General features: G+C 39.3%; 1 protein-coding gene across 6 annotated transcripts in view; it reads right to left on the bottom strand.

The window, feature by feature from the left end:
* The window catches only part of Ell2 (elongation factor for RNA polymerase II 2), a 63,252-nt gene that overhangs the window by 39,808 nt on the left and 9,617 nt on the right, over positions 1-13,827 (bottom strand). For all 6 annotated transcript variants that reach the window (XM_031360518.1, XM_031360514.1, XM_031360513.1 and 3 more), the window contains exon 2: positions 6,293-6,340. Coding sequence is in view for 2 of the 6 variants with exons in the window: in XM_031360513.1 (XP_031216373.1) it covers positions 6,293-6,340 (48 nt within the window). In the remaining 4 variants the exon portion in view is untranslated. The remainder of the gene's footprint in view (positions 1-6,292; positions 6,341-13,827) is intronic.

Raw genomic sequence — 13,827 nt, 5'->3', positions numbered from 1 at the left:
CATTAATTTTGAAATAACAGTTCACACATCAGAAAAAGGCAAAACAAAACAGTATTTTCTTCATAGCACTGATGTAGCAATTAGATAAGATTAATATATGTAAAGTGCTTAAAGTTCTTAGCAGCAACAAAAACATTTATAAAGACATTTCCTCTCTTTAAATTCTCTAGATTTAATAATATGTCAAGTTAACACTATTGAGTAAGGCTTGAGCAACTAGGATCTTGGATTCTTGCCCTGCATTGTCAACGGGCCACCACAGCTAAAAGGCTAGCAAGTTGGAGAAGAGTCATGATCTAATGTAGCACTATGTACCTCAAAATGCTACCAAACTGTAACACAATGAACATGAAGATAATGGGGGTGCATTCTAAGTTCAGCTTCCATGTTAAAATGAAAATGCACACACATACTGCAGCCAGCAATATGGTTTTCTTTAACATGTGTAAAATGTTATTTGAAAGATCTGGGACATTACAGTGTCGAGGTCTCCCAGTCCAAGTTCTTTCTTTTTTTTTCTCTCCTTCAAATACAGTTGTTAAAATCCTGACATTTGTACACATACGACATAGAAAGACCCACTCGTGTTGTGAAGATACTGAGCTTAGCTCACTGCCTCTGCTCAGTTAGAAAGCCCAGAGTGAGTCCTTATCCAGAAAGAACAGCAGGGCAGGGAGGAGTGACAGCATAAAACTAGAGTGGCTGGTTAAGTTACAACAGCTTCAAACTATGACTTCATTTGTTAGAGATAATGAGTGTCTAGAGGCACTTCATATCCTCACCTAAAGTGAGATTTAAAAAAAAAAAAAACAAAACTATGTTTGTGTGCACATAAAAGTTAAATAATTAGCTAATACCTTTCGATAATTAATATGAAAAAAATTGAAATTCAATATAATATTAACATAAATGTTGTCTTATGCATAAACCACTATAGTATTCAAAATCTTAGAACAAAATACCATTATACAAGAACATAACTTTAACAGTCTTCCAGTGGTAGTCACATTCAGAGACAAGAGTATCAGCCCCTAATCATCAACTTTTGAACAGACTGATGAGACACAATTGTTCATAAAACTAGTGGACTAGACAAACCAGACGCAGCAGGGGGAAAGAAGCCAGAGGAAGGTGTATCATCTAGGCGGGGAGGCAGTGCTGAGGAGTTAGTTTTGTCTTTGCTACTTGTTCTAAGACCATAGTTATCTTTGCTTTCCAGGTACCAAGCTGGGTAGGGTAGGGCAGTCTGAGGAAAGCATTTCAGGGTGGGTTGAAATTGCCTACTAATCTCAAATACTGTATAATTTAGTCCTTTAGACTCAATCTTTTCTCCTGACCCTACAAAGTAGGATAATTAGCCAAATATTCTGAAGGCTATGCTAAGTTTAGAGCTTAAATAAAAAATTTTAAAACAGAATCCAAACCCTGAGCTTCTGCATTAATGACAATACTGCAAGAATTTATAACACTATTCAAGCCATTAAAGCTATCAGTTAAACAGATTCAGGAGGTTCCTGTGCCTTTTTGGAAGGCATACATTTAGAACTTGTTTGGATCGCTTCTTCTGTCTTGAAAAGACATGTATGATTATGTTTTATTCAGTATACAAAATACATAGTATATAAAAAATATTTTATTTTCAACATCCTTAAGATAATTTCTAAAAATTGTATATGCAAAACTTCTATAGCCTCTGGAGTTGCTAAGTCTGAAAGTAAGCAATTAAAAAGAACTTTTGAGTAACATTCTCATAATAAATACTAAGTTAATATGGATTCTATACTCTCATAACATGACAATACTAACATTATTTCTCATTTTCCTAAGATGATCACTTCCTGAACATTAATCCTAAAAGCCACAAACAAATCAAATGCAAAGGCATCCACCATATGCCAGCAAAATGTGGCTATTATTTGCTATTGAAAATCTCGCTATTTCAGATTTTATCCCAATTATTTCATTTCTCACATTTATTTCTGTGTATAAAGTGTTGTGTTAGTTTTTAATTAAGCTTTTAGAATTTTATACATTAGTTGTCAAAAGAGAACTTTTTGTTTTTCTTTCTTTCTTTTTCTTAATACAATACCTTGATAGGAAGCTCAAGCTTGCACTCTACATGTTTCTTCTGCCTTAGCTTCTGAAATGCTGGTATTACAGGTACATAACATCATGCACAGCTAACATATACCATTCTGAACCCACAAAAACCTTTGTCTAAAATGTTAGTTCACAGCAGTGAGAAACCCACACAAAGCCTTGCTATTGAGGGCTCCTATAGAATAGTCCTTTTATAGAAACCCTCTGTGTGAGGGTTCTAGCTAAATCCTTTATCATTAACCCTTTCCTAAATGTTAATCTGCATGTGTTTGTCAGGCTGGAAATTCTGCAGGAGTGAAGACAATATCTTACCTAGCTCTATATTCTTTCATACTAATGCAGAGCTTGGTTATACGAGCCAGAAATCTTAGTGCTTTGGAAGCCAAAGGAAAGGATCTCAAGTTCCAGGCTAGCCTGGGACATATAGGGAGGCTTCACAAAACTAAAAGAAGCTGAGTAGGTAGCTAAATGCCAGGTTTTCCAGCACTTGGCAAGGAGAGGTGGGAGGATTCTTTCAAGTTCAAGGTCAGTCTGACCCACACTGAAAGTTCCAGGCTAGCCACATCTGAGAAAGTCAAACCCAAACAAAACCAAAACAAATCCAGAAAAAACCATAAAACCAAGAAGCAAGCAGAATAATAAAAACTTACTAATAGTCAACTAAGTACTTCTCTAGCTTGTGAAATAACTGGTATGTCAATTGTATGAACAGCTGACTGCATTAAACACTGAGTGAACTTTCCAGAAACACTCTTTCAGAGATCTCCAATACGTGGGAAGTTTTTCATCTGCAGTATAGCCTGCTGCTATCGACTGTTTGCCCTTAGAAATGTTCAATTTCATAAAGCTATGCAGACTAGTTTTCCAAACTCCACTGGAACAGTGGAGTCCTGTGACATCCCTGGAAGTCACCTGCTTCACTGTGTAAGAGGAAGAGAACAGTGTGCTACTTTTCATGAAGCTTACCTAACTATAAAGATGCAGCTTTTGGAAACTGGCACAGTGCATTGTCATTTTCCTCTGAATATTCTACCTTAAAGATCTGAAATTAGATGTAGGTGCTCTAGGTATATATTAGACCCATGAAAAAAATTGGCTGACCCACACTAGAGAATAACTGCTATTCATTTATTTTCAGTTGTACACATTTCCTAACTTTCATGAGCTCAGCAATCAGAACCACTGCTCCCCTACAGAAAACACTTTCAATGAGCATCCAATTTCTTGTGTGCCCTTTCCCACTATGTTCCCATGTGTAGGTGCATCTCAGACATAGTTTCCATTTTCTCTTATGAAAGCTACTGCCTAGCTATAGAAAGAAAACCCAAGTAATCAGTGACTTAGGATTCCATACAGCATACTGCCATACTTTAATGTTTTAGTCTGTATTTATGTAGATGCTAACATCAACCCATCAGAACATGTTCAAACAAAAAAGCAAATAGGCTTAAATGCTAATCTGCCAAGACCTAAATTCTGACCCTCTATAGATATTACTAAAGGAGGCAGAGGATCCTATAATTAGCAGCTAGGACTACCATAACCATGCAGACTTAGCATAACTTCACCAGGCAAACAAGGAATATCTGTAACACTTTAAAAGGATACTTTAACAATGCTTCAAATTTGTTTACATATGGCCCTATCATGACAGGTAAGGTATATTTCTAATTACATTTGATATAAAAAAGACACAGATCTCTCACTAAGAAACAGTTATCTTTTGTGGGAATTCTAAGTTTAAACCTTCCAATTTAAAACCCTAAGCATTTTCCACACTGGAAAGCTCTATAAGCATACTTCTGAAGGGTTTTAAAAGCAATCAGCACAGACAATGTTAACTTATCATGGCTCTAAAGAACAACAGAGGAGCACTGTATAGAAGACCCTTACAGTTATAGCTCTGCGGACTCCCTGTGGGCTGTGCCAACCCACTCTCTCCCCTGTAATGAGTCTTTGTTTTTACTAAGTCCCAAAGGGCTGGGGAGAGCTCTGTAAATGGAAGGGGGAAGGGTAGATAGAATGCAGCTGCAGGCTCTAAAACAATGCTGAGTCCATAATTTTGTTCCTAGGAGAATAATAAAAAGGGTAGGGTGTTGATGAGATAGACACAGAACAAGCAAGGTAGGGCCAAGCATCCTAGTCTCTCAGTCGACAGTGCCTCCAAGCCACATTCACCATACAAACACAATCACACTGTAATCGGGCCAAAAGCTTACCTGTTAAAATTCAAACACATGTTGAAAGTTAAACCTATTAGTCATTTTATAACTAACTTACCTTTGGCAGCAAACTATACTCGGGCAAGGAATGCAATGGTATAAGCAAAGACAAGCAGTAGGAAGCGGGCTGGACAGGTGGGCTCAAGGGTAGCTGTGCAGAGAGGTGAGGGACTTGCCCAATGTCTCAACTGTAAACTGTTGCCCAGGACCTAGGGCAAGAAATAGACTGCAGAAGCCCAGGCCTGTGCTAAACTGCATGCCAGAATCAGAATCAGTGTTTGGTAGCGCTAAGTATTCACTCCCTGTCATCTGACTGTTGTGTCTAACTTGGTGCCTCCTAAGGAAATGTCCTTTATTGATCGTTTCTTAGCCTGAGATCTCAAACAAGGTAAAGAGAAAGCTAGGGAAACCGCAGTTCCAGAACAGCAGTGGCCCCTCCAGCTACCAGAAGCACAGCTTAGACCTTACTCTGCTGTCTGAAAAGCCAGCGCTCACCAAGCTTCTAGGATTCTGGCCTCTCATTGGCTCTTTCCTTCAAATATGTCATTAAAAACTGCAGGAAACTCCAAAAGCCTTACATAAACAACTGAACTAACCCCTCAGATATAAAATGAGATGAGGTTAGTAATTACCACTAAAAAGCTATACAAGAAAATTCAGAAGAATGCTCATTTCTGTTAGGACCCCGTCCATGAACACTTACTTAAGTTACTGGGGAGAAAGAAAGGACTTCATTGTAAAGCTGTCATGTAGAAGCAGAGCTGACATCCACACAAACATCTCCTTCAAGTTAGCATTATACAAAAGATTGAGAAATACTGTACTCTTCATCCAATGAATGATGTAATTAATCTGGCTCCACAGATTTTCAAGTTATAAGGTTTAAAATAAACCCTTTATTCACATAGGCACATTTTTACATTTCTGATGTTATAAAAAGTCACAAGGATGTAGATTTACAATGACCAAGCTTATGGTCTTCTTCCTTGGGCTTGCCTTTTCTCCAAAGCCCTAAACTCCACTTAGAGATAATCCAAGTGGCCATGCTACATAGCTAACGTAGAGGAATATAAATACTAATTCAAGTGAGGAAGCAAAATAAACATCTATTTAGTTTCTTAATGTTAAATACTAATAGTAACAATTAAAAATAATACTAGGAATGGGAAGGTGACTCAACAGTTAGGAGCACTTGCAGCTTTTGCAGGCAATCCAGTTTCCATTCCACCCACAGCCATCTGTCCATAACTCCAGCCCCCCTCTTCTCACCTCTGAGTGTACCAGGCATGCCTGTGATACACATATACACACACAAGTAAAACATTCATACACATAAAATTAATAAATCTAAGAAAATTTAATAGCTACACTAATGCTACTCCTATAAAATTAATTATCTATAATAAACACAAAAGTCACAGGTCCATTTAATTAAAAGTTATATATTATGCTTGCTGGTTTTGATGTTGGTGATTAGACCCAGAGTCCTGTACATACCACCTCCAAGCTACACTCCCTAGTGTAGAAAAAAGCAGACACACGAAAGTGCCTATACTAGCAAAGCTTACTTTTTATTTATACATTCCATTTCCTACTGTGTAAAATTAAGCACACAGCTACATTTTATAAATAGGAACAACTGTAGTCAGAACTTGCATGAAATCAGTCCTCTGCTTAGTTGTTGTAAATATAATATATTTCCATGAAACTGTGATGCTTAATCTTCAATGAAATGGTTCAGATGCACAACCATCCACGATTTACAAAAAAATGTTTTTGTTTTTGTTTTCACATAAAGACAATTCAAACATCTTAAATCTGACAGGAAATCTCATTTAGTTATGAAGCTCACAAAATATGTGACTGATTATATTAAGAGAGTAAGATGAAAGCAAAAATTTAAAGCTTTATGGTATTTAATAAAATTAGGGTTTTTTTTTTTTTTTTTTTCATAAATTGATAGTACTCACCCCTTGGAGTCCTTGGAACTGAATTGAAGGTCGAAAAGGAATTAAATTCTATATAAAAAATGAAAAAGAAAAAGAGGTAAATTTCAGTAAGACTGTCTTAGTTAGGTTTTTGCTGCTGTGAACAGACACCATGGCACATTTATTTGAGGCTGCCTTACAGATTCAGAGGTTCAGTCCATTATCATCAAGGCGGAAACATGGCAGCATCTAGGCAGGCATGGTGCAGGCAGAGCTGAGAGTTCTACACCTACATCTGAAGGCTGCTAGCAGAAGACTCACTTCCAGGCAGCTAGATGAGGGTCTTAAGCCCATGCCCATAGGGACACACCTACTCCAACAAGGCCACACCTCCTAATAGTGCTACTCCCTGGGCTAAGCATATACAAACCATCACATTTCACTTCCTGGCCCCCACAGTCTTGTTCAAACACATGAGTCTATGGGGGGGCATATCTACCATAGCATAATAAAAAAGTACATTTAGTCCAACTTCCAAAGTTCCCATAGTCTGTAGCAGTCTCAACAATGTTAAAAGTCCAAAGTTCAAAGTCTCTTCTGAGATTCATCCAATCACTTAACTGAAATCCCCAAACAAGACAGGAAACCAGCTGGGCAGACTCCAAACTGCATCTCCATGGCTGATGTCAAAGTGGTTTTCAGTTCTCCAACTCCTTCTTCATCTTTGTTGACTGTAACAAACTTCTTTTCCTGGGCTGGTTCCACTCCCTGTTAGCAGCTTTCCTAAGCAGGTATCCCAGGGCTCTGGCATCTCAAATATCTCGGGGTTTCCAAGGCAGCTTCAACATTACAGCTTCTTGTTTCAGTGTCTGGGATCCACATATTATCTTCTGGGCTCCTCCAAAGGGCTAGCATCACTTCTCCAGCTCTATCTATCCTCTATAGCACTCTAAACTCAGGATGACTCACTCCACAGCTGCTGCTGTTCTTGGTGATCATCCCATGGTACTGGCAACTCCAATACTCTGGGGTCTTCCACTGCAACTAGGCTTTATCAATAGCCTCTCATAGGCTATCTTCAGGGTGCCAAGTCTCAAATCCTTTGCATGGCTCCTTCAGCCCTGGGCCTCAACTATAACTGAGGCTGCACTTTCACTAATGGCTTTCCATGGCCTCTCACAGTGCTAAGCCTCAGCTGCTCTTCATGACCCCTTCATGAAAACTAGTACCACCTGGGTGACGCTTACACATTACCAAGTATAGCTGCAGCATGAGGTACAACCTGGGCTATCTCTGGAACATAGCTTCTCGGTGCCCTCAGAAAACACTTCCCAGAAGATTTCACCTCAGTGATGCTAGTCTCTTCTTAATCACTGCTAATTTCTTAGCTCCAGCTAGCCAGCATCAATCATCCCAGTAGTCCCTTCTCTTTTTCACTCTAAAGGCAGAGCCAGATGACTGTAGGATTAAACGTGTGTGCCACCATGCCTGAATCTAAATTTAGCTGGGTAGGATCTTGCCCCAAAGTCCCACTCCCTTAATCTGCTATCTCCTAGAACACAGGATTTGTCTCCATTTCACTTCCTGGTGCCCCTTTAATACTAGAACCATATATCTTATATTTTTCTTTTCTAAGATTGCTACACTTGTTCAAAATGCTCTTCATGAGACTTTACCACAGAACAAAGTCTCTGCTGGGCTTTTTTGAGACTTCTTTTGTCAATACAATTAATATAAATCTCTTCACCTTAGCCTCAGGTAAACTCTTCAGACAAGGGCCAAAAGCAGCCACACTCTTCACCAAAATACCACAAAAACAGTCTCTATGCTACATATTGAAATTCTTGTCCTCTGAAACCTCTTGGGCCAGGTCTGCAAAATTCAATCACTCACAGCAACAAAGTCTTCCATATTCCTTCTAGGATGGCTCATTAAGCCCCACTTAAAAATTTCCATGGTTTTCCAAATCCAAAGTCCCCAAATCTACACTTTTCCAAACAAAAGCATGGTCAGGCCTATCACAGCAATATCCCATTCCTGGTACCAACTTCTGTCTTAGGGTTATACTGCTGTAAACCATGGTCAGACACCATGACCAAGGCAAGACTTATAAAGGCTGTCTTACAGATTCAGAGATTCAGTCAATTATCATTAAGGTCAGAGCATTCCCAGGGTCATTATCCATTTCATAAATAATACTACCACTTTATTTTAGATTCTACCTGTTAGATTTTAGATTCACACTGTTTGAGTTCTACCACCATAAGCTGCTTATTTAACCTCAGGCTTAGGGACAGAATCAAATGGCTTCCTGGTGACAAGTTCACTTCTTGGTGGAGGTAAACTAACGTTCTTTAAGAAGGAAAAATTAAAAGGTGTAATGGTTGATTTTTTTTTTTTTTTGTGGGGAGCTGTCAATGTTGACCCTTTGTAATCCACAGGGGCTTTTATGAAAAGAAGTTCAGGTTACATTTCTTTCATGGGGGAATCTCACCCCAAACTATCCTTGATGGCTAAACTTACTTTTCCTGAAGTAAACTATGTGTGCAGAGCCTGTGAAGCCCCTCTTCATGTGGAATTAGGGTGGCCTTCCATAGTTGGGCAGAGTTCTCAGTATTTCCATCAGTCCTGCCTTCTCAACTCTCCTAATCAGAGCACTGAACTTTTCCCTAGAGGCTCATCAGAGCTGGCCTCTGGACTCCAGCTCACAGCTTCAGCTTACTGAAAGTCTCATCAAACTCCTTTCAAATTGCTGATTTTTCCACTCCATATTACCTCTTCCTTGTGCTAAGAGACACCAGCCCCATTTTCAAAAACTAGTACTGCCCTTTCCTCATTCTACAACAGCCCCACCCTGGAGGCCTGCTATACTTGTAGGATGACAACTGGGTCTCATCACCATTCCTCAGCTGTCTTTCCAAAGATGACTACTTATTACTGCCTACTGAACATCTTCATTAGAAAACCAGCGACAGCAAAGTTCACTTACTGACAAGCATTAATGGAACTCCCTGACCAACCGCCAACTCTATTACTTTTCTGACAATGCTTCTTGGATCTTGAGGCTCACAACCTCAGAATTAACTTACAATTTCCTCTCATTCTTCCACACCACATTCTGTTAGTCAATTGCTTTCAACTAGAATCACAGAACTCCACAGAAGACTTAGAAATCCCATAGTTGATGTTCTCTCCTCCATCCCTAGTCCTTGTGTTCCATTACTAACTAAGCTGGTAACAACCTAAGACTCGGCTTACTCCATCCTGCTACCTTTCTCATCTTACCCGTCCTATGCATACATCTACTGTGGGAAATATGAGAGTATGGGGCCTAACCCTCCATTCCACAATCCACATTACAGGAGGGGAAAACCTGAGAAAGATAAAATACTAGGATAGTTTACTAGGTAGCTAAGTAAGAATTACAAGGAATTATAGAATATAACTTAGAACAGATAGTAGGAAAGTCAAGGAGACTATGAGAAAGGTAGATCTTGACTAGGTGATTAGGAAAAAAAAAACACACTCATGGGAAAAACTTTCTTTAGGAAAAAGCAAAGGTCACTCAGTGGGCAGAAGGCAGGAGGTCTGCAGTACAGAGTTCTGATACACACGAAACAAAATGAAGGGCAGAGGCTAGAGCCAGCGATGCTTGCCTAAGTTCTCCTGCCGTTGGCATCTGGGTTTTTCATTTCTGTCAGCCACAGTAGGTAAGACAGCTTAAATTTAAAGACAGCTTAAATTTAAAGACAGCTTAAATTTAAGATCTCTGCTCAGAAAATTTATCACCCTGTTAAATAATCTTATCCCAACCCTCCTTAATCTCTTACTGATGATTATTTTTTTTTCCTTACTGATGATCCTTAAACCTTGTCTTCAATGTGATAAACAATTAAAGGCTCTTACTATTTTCTGTATAAGAAAGTGATCTGGGAAAAAAAAAAAAAGGAAGAAAATGAAAGCTGTTGAGCCTGGTATGGCTGTACCCTTTGAGAGACTCTGCCAGAGCCTGACCAATACAGATGCAGATGCTTGCTGCCAACCATCGGACTGAGCGTGGGGACCCCAATGGAGGAGTTAGGGGAAGGACTGAAGGAACTGAAGAGGTTTGCAACCCCATCAGAAGCACAATAATATCAACCAATCAGACCTTCCAGAGCTCCCAGGGTCTAAACCACGAACCACAGAGTACACATAGAGGGACTCATGGCTCCAGCTACATATGTAGCAGAGGATTGCCTTATCTGGCATCAATGCGAGGGGAGGCCCTTGGTCCTGTGGAGGCTTGATGACCCAAGGTAGTAGAAAGTTAGGGCTCTGAGGATGGAGTGGGGTGGGTAGGTAAGTAGGGAAAATACCCACACAGAAGCAGGGGGGAGGAGAATGGGATAAGGGGTTTGGAGGGGAAATGGGGAAGGAGAATAACATTTGAAATGTAAATAAATAAAATGACCAATAAAAAACATACCAGCAAAAAATAAGAAAAAAAATTAAAAAAATAAGTTTTTTTTTTTTTCTTGAAGGAGGGCAGCTTTTAAAACATAGGAAGAAAGATAGACTAGGGTACATAGGTAGCAGAAGGCTGGGAAATGGCTTGAAAATAGCTCTAGGGGATGCCTTAGAAGACTCTGAATTAGTATGACTTGCATTGGAAGCCAACGGGAGATTGTGACCCACAGACATTCCCAAGGTTTAATGATAAGGGGTGTTAATAAACAGTTTATCAGTCACCAGAGAAAAATGATTATCAAGGTGGCTCTAGGCTAGCAGGCATCCACTCAAGTTTGTCTGCTGCAGACTCCCTCAAATTAAAATTTTAGTCTCCTTTGGAGGTTCATAGCCCATTTCAGGCATTTATCACCCAAAAGAGGCCTTTCTCTCTAAGTATTCAGCTAGCTAGCCAGCCTGTCAGGCACCACTCTCAGCACGGCCACAGCATTGAGTGGTTCTTTTCTACTGTCTGCCACAGCAAAGTGAAACTTATAAACATTGATGTGATCATTTCAAACTAGGCTTGCTATCAGGAATATATGCTCTAAAAATAAATGCTATTCTAAACAAATATTTCAAATGTGTTAATTTTTTTCCAAGTGGATTTTGTTTCTGCTTTTTGTTGTTGTTGTTGTTGTTTGCCTTGTTATTGTTAAAAGAGTGATGTTCAGGGCTGGGGAAATGGCTAAGTGGGTAAAGAGCTTACTGTGCACACATGAAGGCATGAGTTATGATGCCCTACACCCACAACAGATCCAGGCATGGTCATGAATGCCTGTAACCTTAGCACAGGGGTGGTGGTGGTGGTGATGGTGGTGGTGATGGTGGTGGTGGTGGTGGTTGTGATGGTGGTGGTGATGGTGGTGGTGGTAGTGGTGGTGGTGGTGGTGGTAGTGGTGGTGGTGGTGGTGGTGGTGGTGGTGTGGAGATGGGTGACCCCAGGGACTCACTGACTAGCCTGATAAGCTCCAGATTCACAGCACACTTCTGTCTCAAAATCAAACAAATAAATAAAACAAAAAGTGACTAAAGAAGACATCTGATGTCAAGCTCTTTTTTTTTTATATATACTTACATGGTAGAGTGTATGGGTGGACACACACATGCATGCATGCACTCTGCACATGGAAAGTAGTAATGCTCAAATCATTGAATATTTAAAATAAAATGTAAAAAGCAAGTCAATTTTAAAAGATAATTCTAGGTAGTCCAACATGATACAGCATGCTCTACAATAATCTTAGTATACTAAATACATTCCCATTTAGGAATAGGTATTGATAGAGATTCTTGGCTGTTTAGCTTTAATGAAATATTTGCAGAAAGTGGCTCTTTTGAAAAAAAAAAAAACCCAAGTAACTGTAGGGCAGTTGTTCTCACCCTTTCTAATGCTGGGGGCATTTACCACAGCTCCCCATGTTACGATGACCCCCAACCATAAAATTACTTTCATTGCTACTTTATAACTGTAATTTTGCTATTCTTATGAATCATAAATATTTTTGGACATAGAAGTTTGCCAAAGGGGTCAAGACCCACAGGTTAAGAACCATTTCTTTAGAATTTAATTGAGCATCATTTGAGCAATAAGCAAGATAGTGATATGATGTCTACATCCAACTTAGAAGCACAGGACAGATAGGAAATAGCAAGGAAATTTACTTTTGATGTTTTTTTAGCCAAAAGATTCTATTAACCTTTTAGTAGTTTCACTGATTTTACCCCAATGTATTTTGCCTAGTGAGTCAACCCAATCTCAGATGGGAGAAAAAACACCCCTTTTTACAGATTTGAGAGAGCTAAAGACTAAACATTTTAGGTGATAATTTCTTTTTATCTATTGCAGCACAAAAAAAAGAAATAACCAAAACAGAAGTAAGAAGAGGACAAACCCCCAAATCTTCGAAACTCAGTCCTTGTTTTGAAATAGAGCTTTTGAAAAACTAGTTATTCCACACAGAGCAAATTAGAAAAACAAAAACAAACAAACAAACAAACAAAACTCCCCTAAATCTTAGGATTTCAAACAGCTCTTAAGTGAACATGGATGACAAGAGTCTGAGCTGAAAAACCAACCAAAAAGTTAGTTACTATGACCCAATCCTTTATCCAGCAACACTTGAAGTATAATCCCATCATTTCCCCTCAGCAACCTAATGTGGGGTTTGCAATTGTATAGTAAGCTTAATGCCAAATATAACTTGCAAATAAGACCTTGTCCCCAGGAATCATGATTGCTGGAAGAGAAATAGTAAAATAGTACAAGATTATTAAAAGTTCTGCAGCAGCTAAGTCACAATGGGAGCCATTGTAGGAATTGGCACAGGGAACATGTGTGATCATATTCAACGTATTAAAAATTCACTCTGGGAGCTGGATCTAACAGGCTATGGGGAAAATAGTGGAAACTCGGATGCCAGCTGCTAGTCCAGGGAAGTGGTCCTAAAGAGTGAAGGTGGGGGCTACAACTGGAATGATGATAATGATAATGGAGTCAGAGTCTTAATATTTTAAGACGGACACAACCTGATGATAGACTAAATGTCCCAATAGAAGAGACAAATCAAGGGCTGTGAGTCAGCTCTAGACAACTGGAAAATGTGGTCATTAACTGAAGTGGGGCTAATTCAGGTGATACCAGAACAAGAAGTGAAACCAAGCCAGAGAGGGAAGATGATTGGGTAGTGAAAAATCACTAAAATTAATTACGTGAATATACAAACTGTCAAACAGTAGAAGAGTTATATTTGATTACAAGTTTGAGGTGCCTACTAAATGTTGGAATAGGTGATCTGTTAAAAATGCCTGTGTCCCTCAAGCTATAGCATGACTGTGGTATCCATTCCCCAACAGGGCTGCCTTGCCTGGCCTCAGTGGAAGAGGATGCTCCTAATCTTGTAGACTTGATGTACTAGGATGTGGGGGACAGCCACGGGGTCCCCACCTTCTCAGAGAAGGGGAGGGGAGGACTCTGTGAGGGAGGATTAGGACACAGCATTTGGGATATAAATAAATGTGTATACATATATATATATATATATATATATACATACATATATATATACATATATATATATATACATACA

Source organism: Mastomys coucha, unplaced genomic scaffold, assembly GCF_008632895.1.
Source record: "Mastomys coucha isolate ucsf_1 unplaced genomic scaffold, UCSF_Mcou_1 pScaffold8, whole genome shotgun sequence".
NCBI classification, from domain to species: domain Eukaryota; kingdom Metazoa; phylum Chordata; class Mammalia; order Rodentia; family Muridae; genus Mastomys; species Mastomys coucha.
The sequence above is the reverse complement of the archived record's forward strand: the minus strand, read 5'-3'. Positions and strand labels throughout refer to the sequence as shown.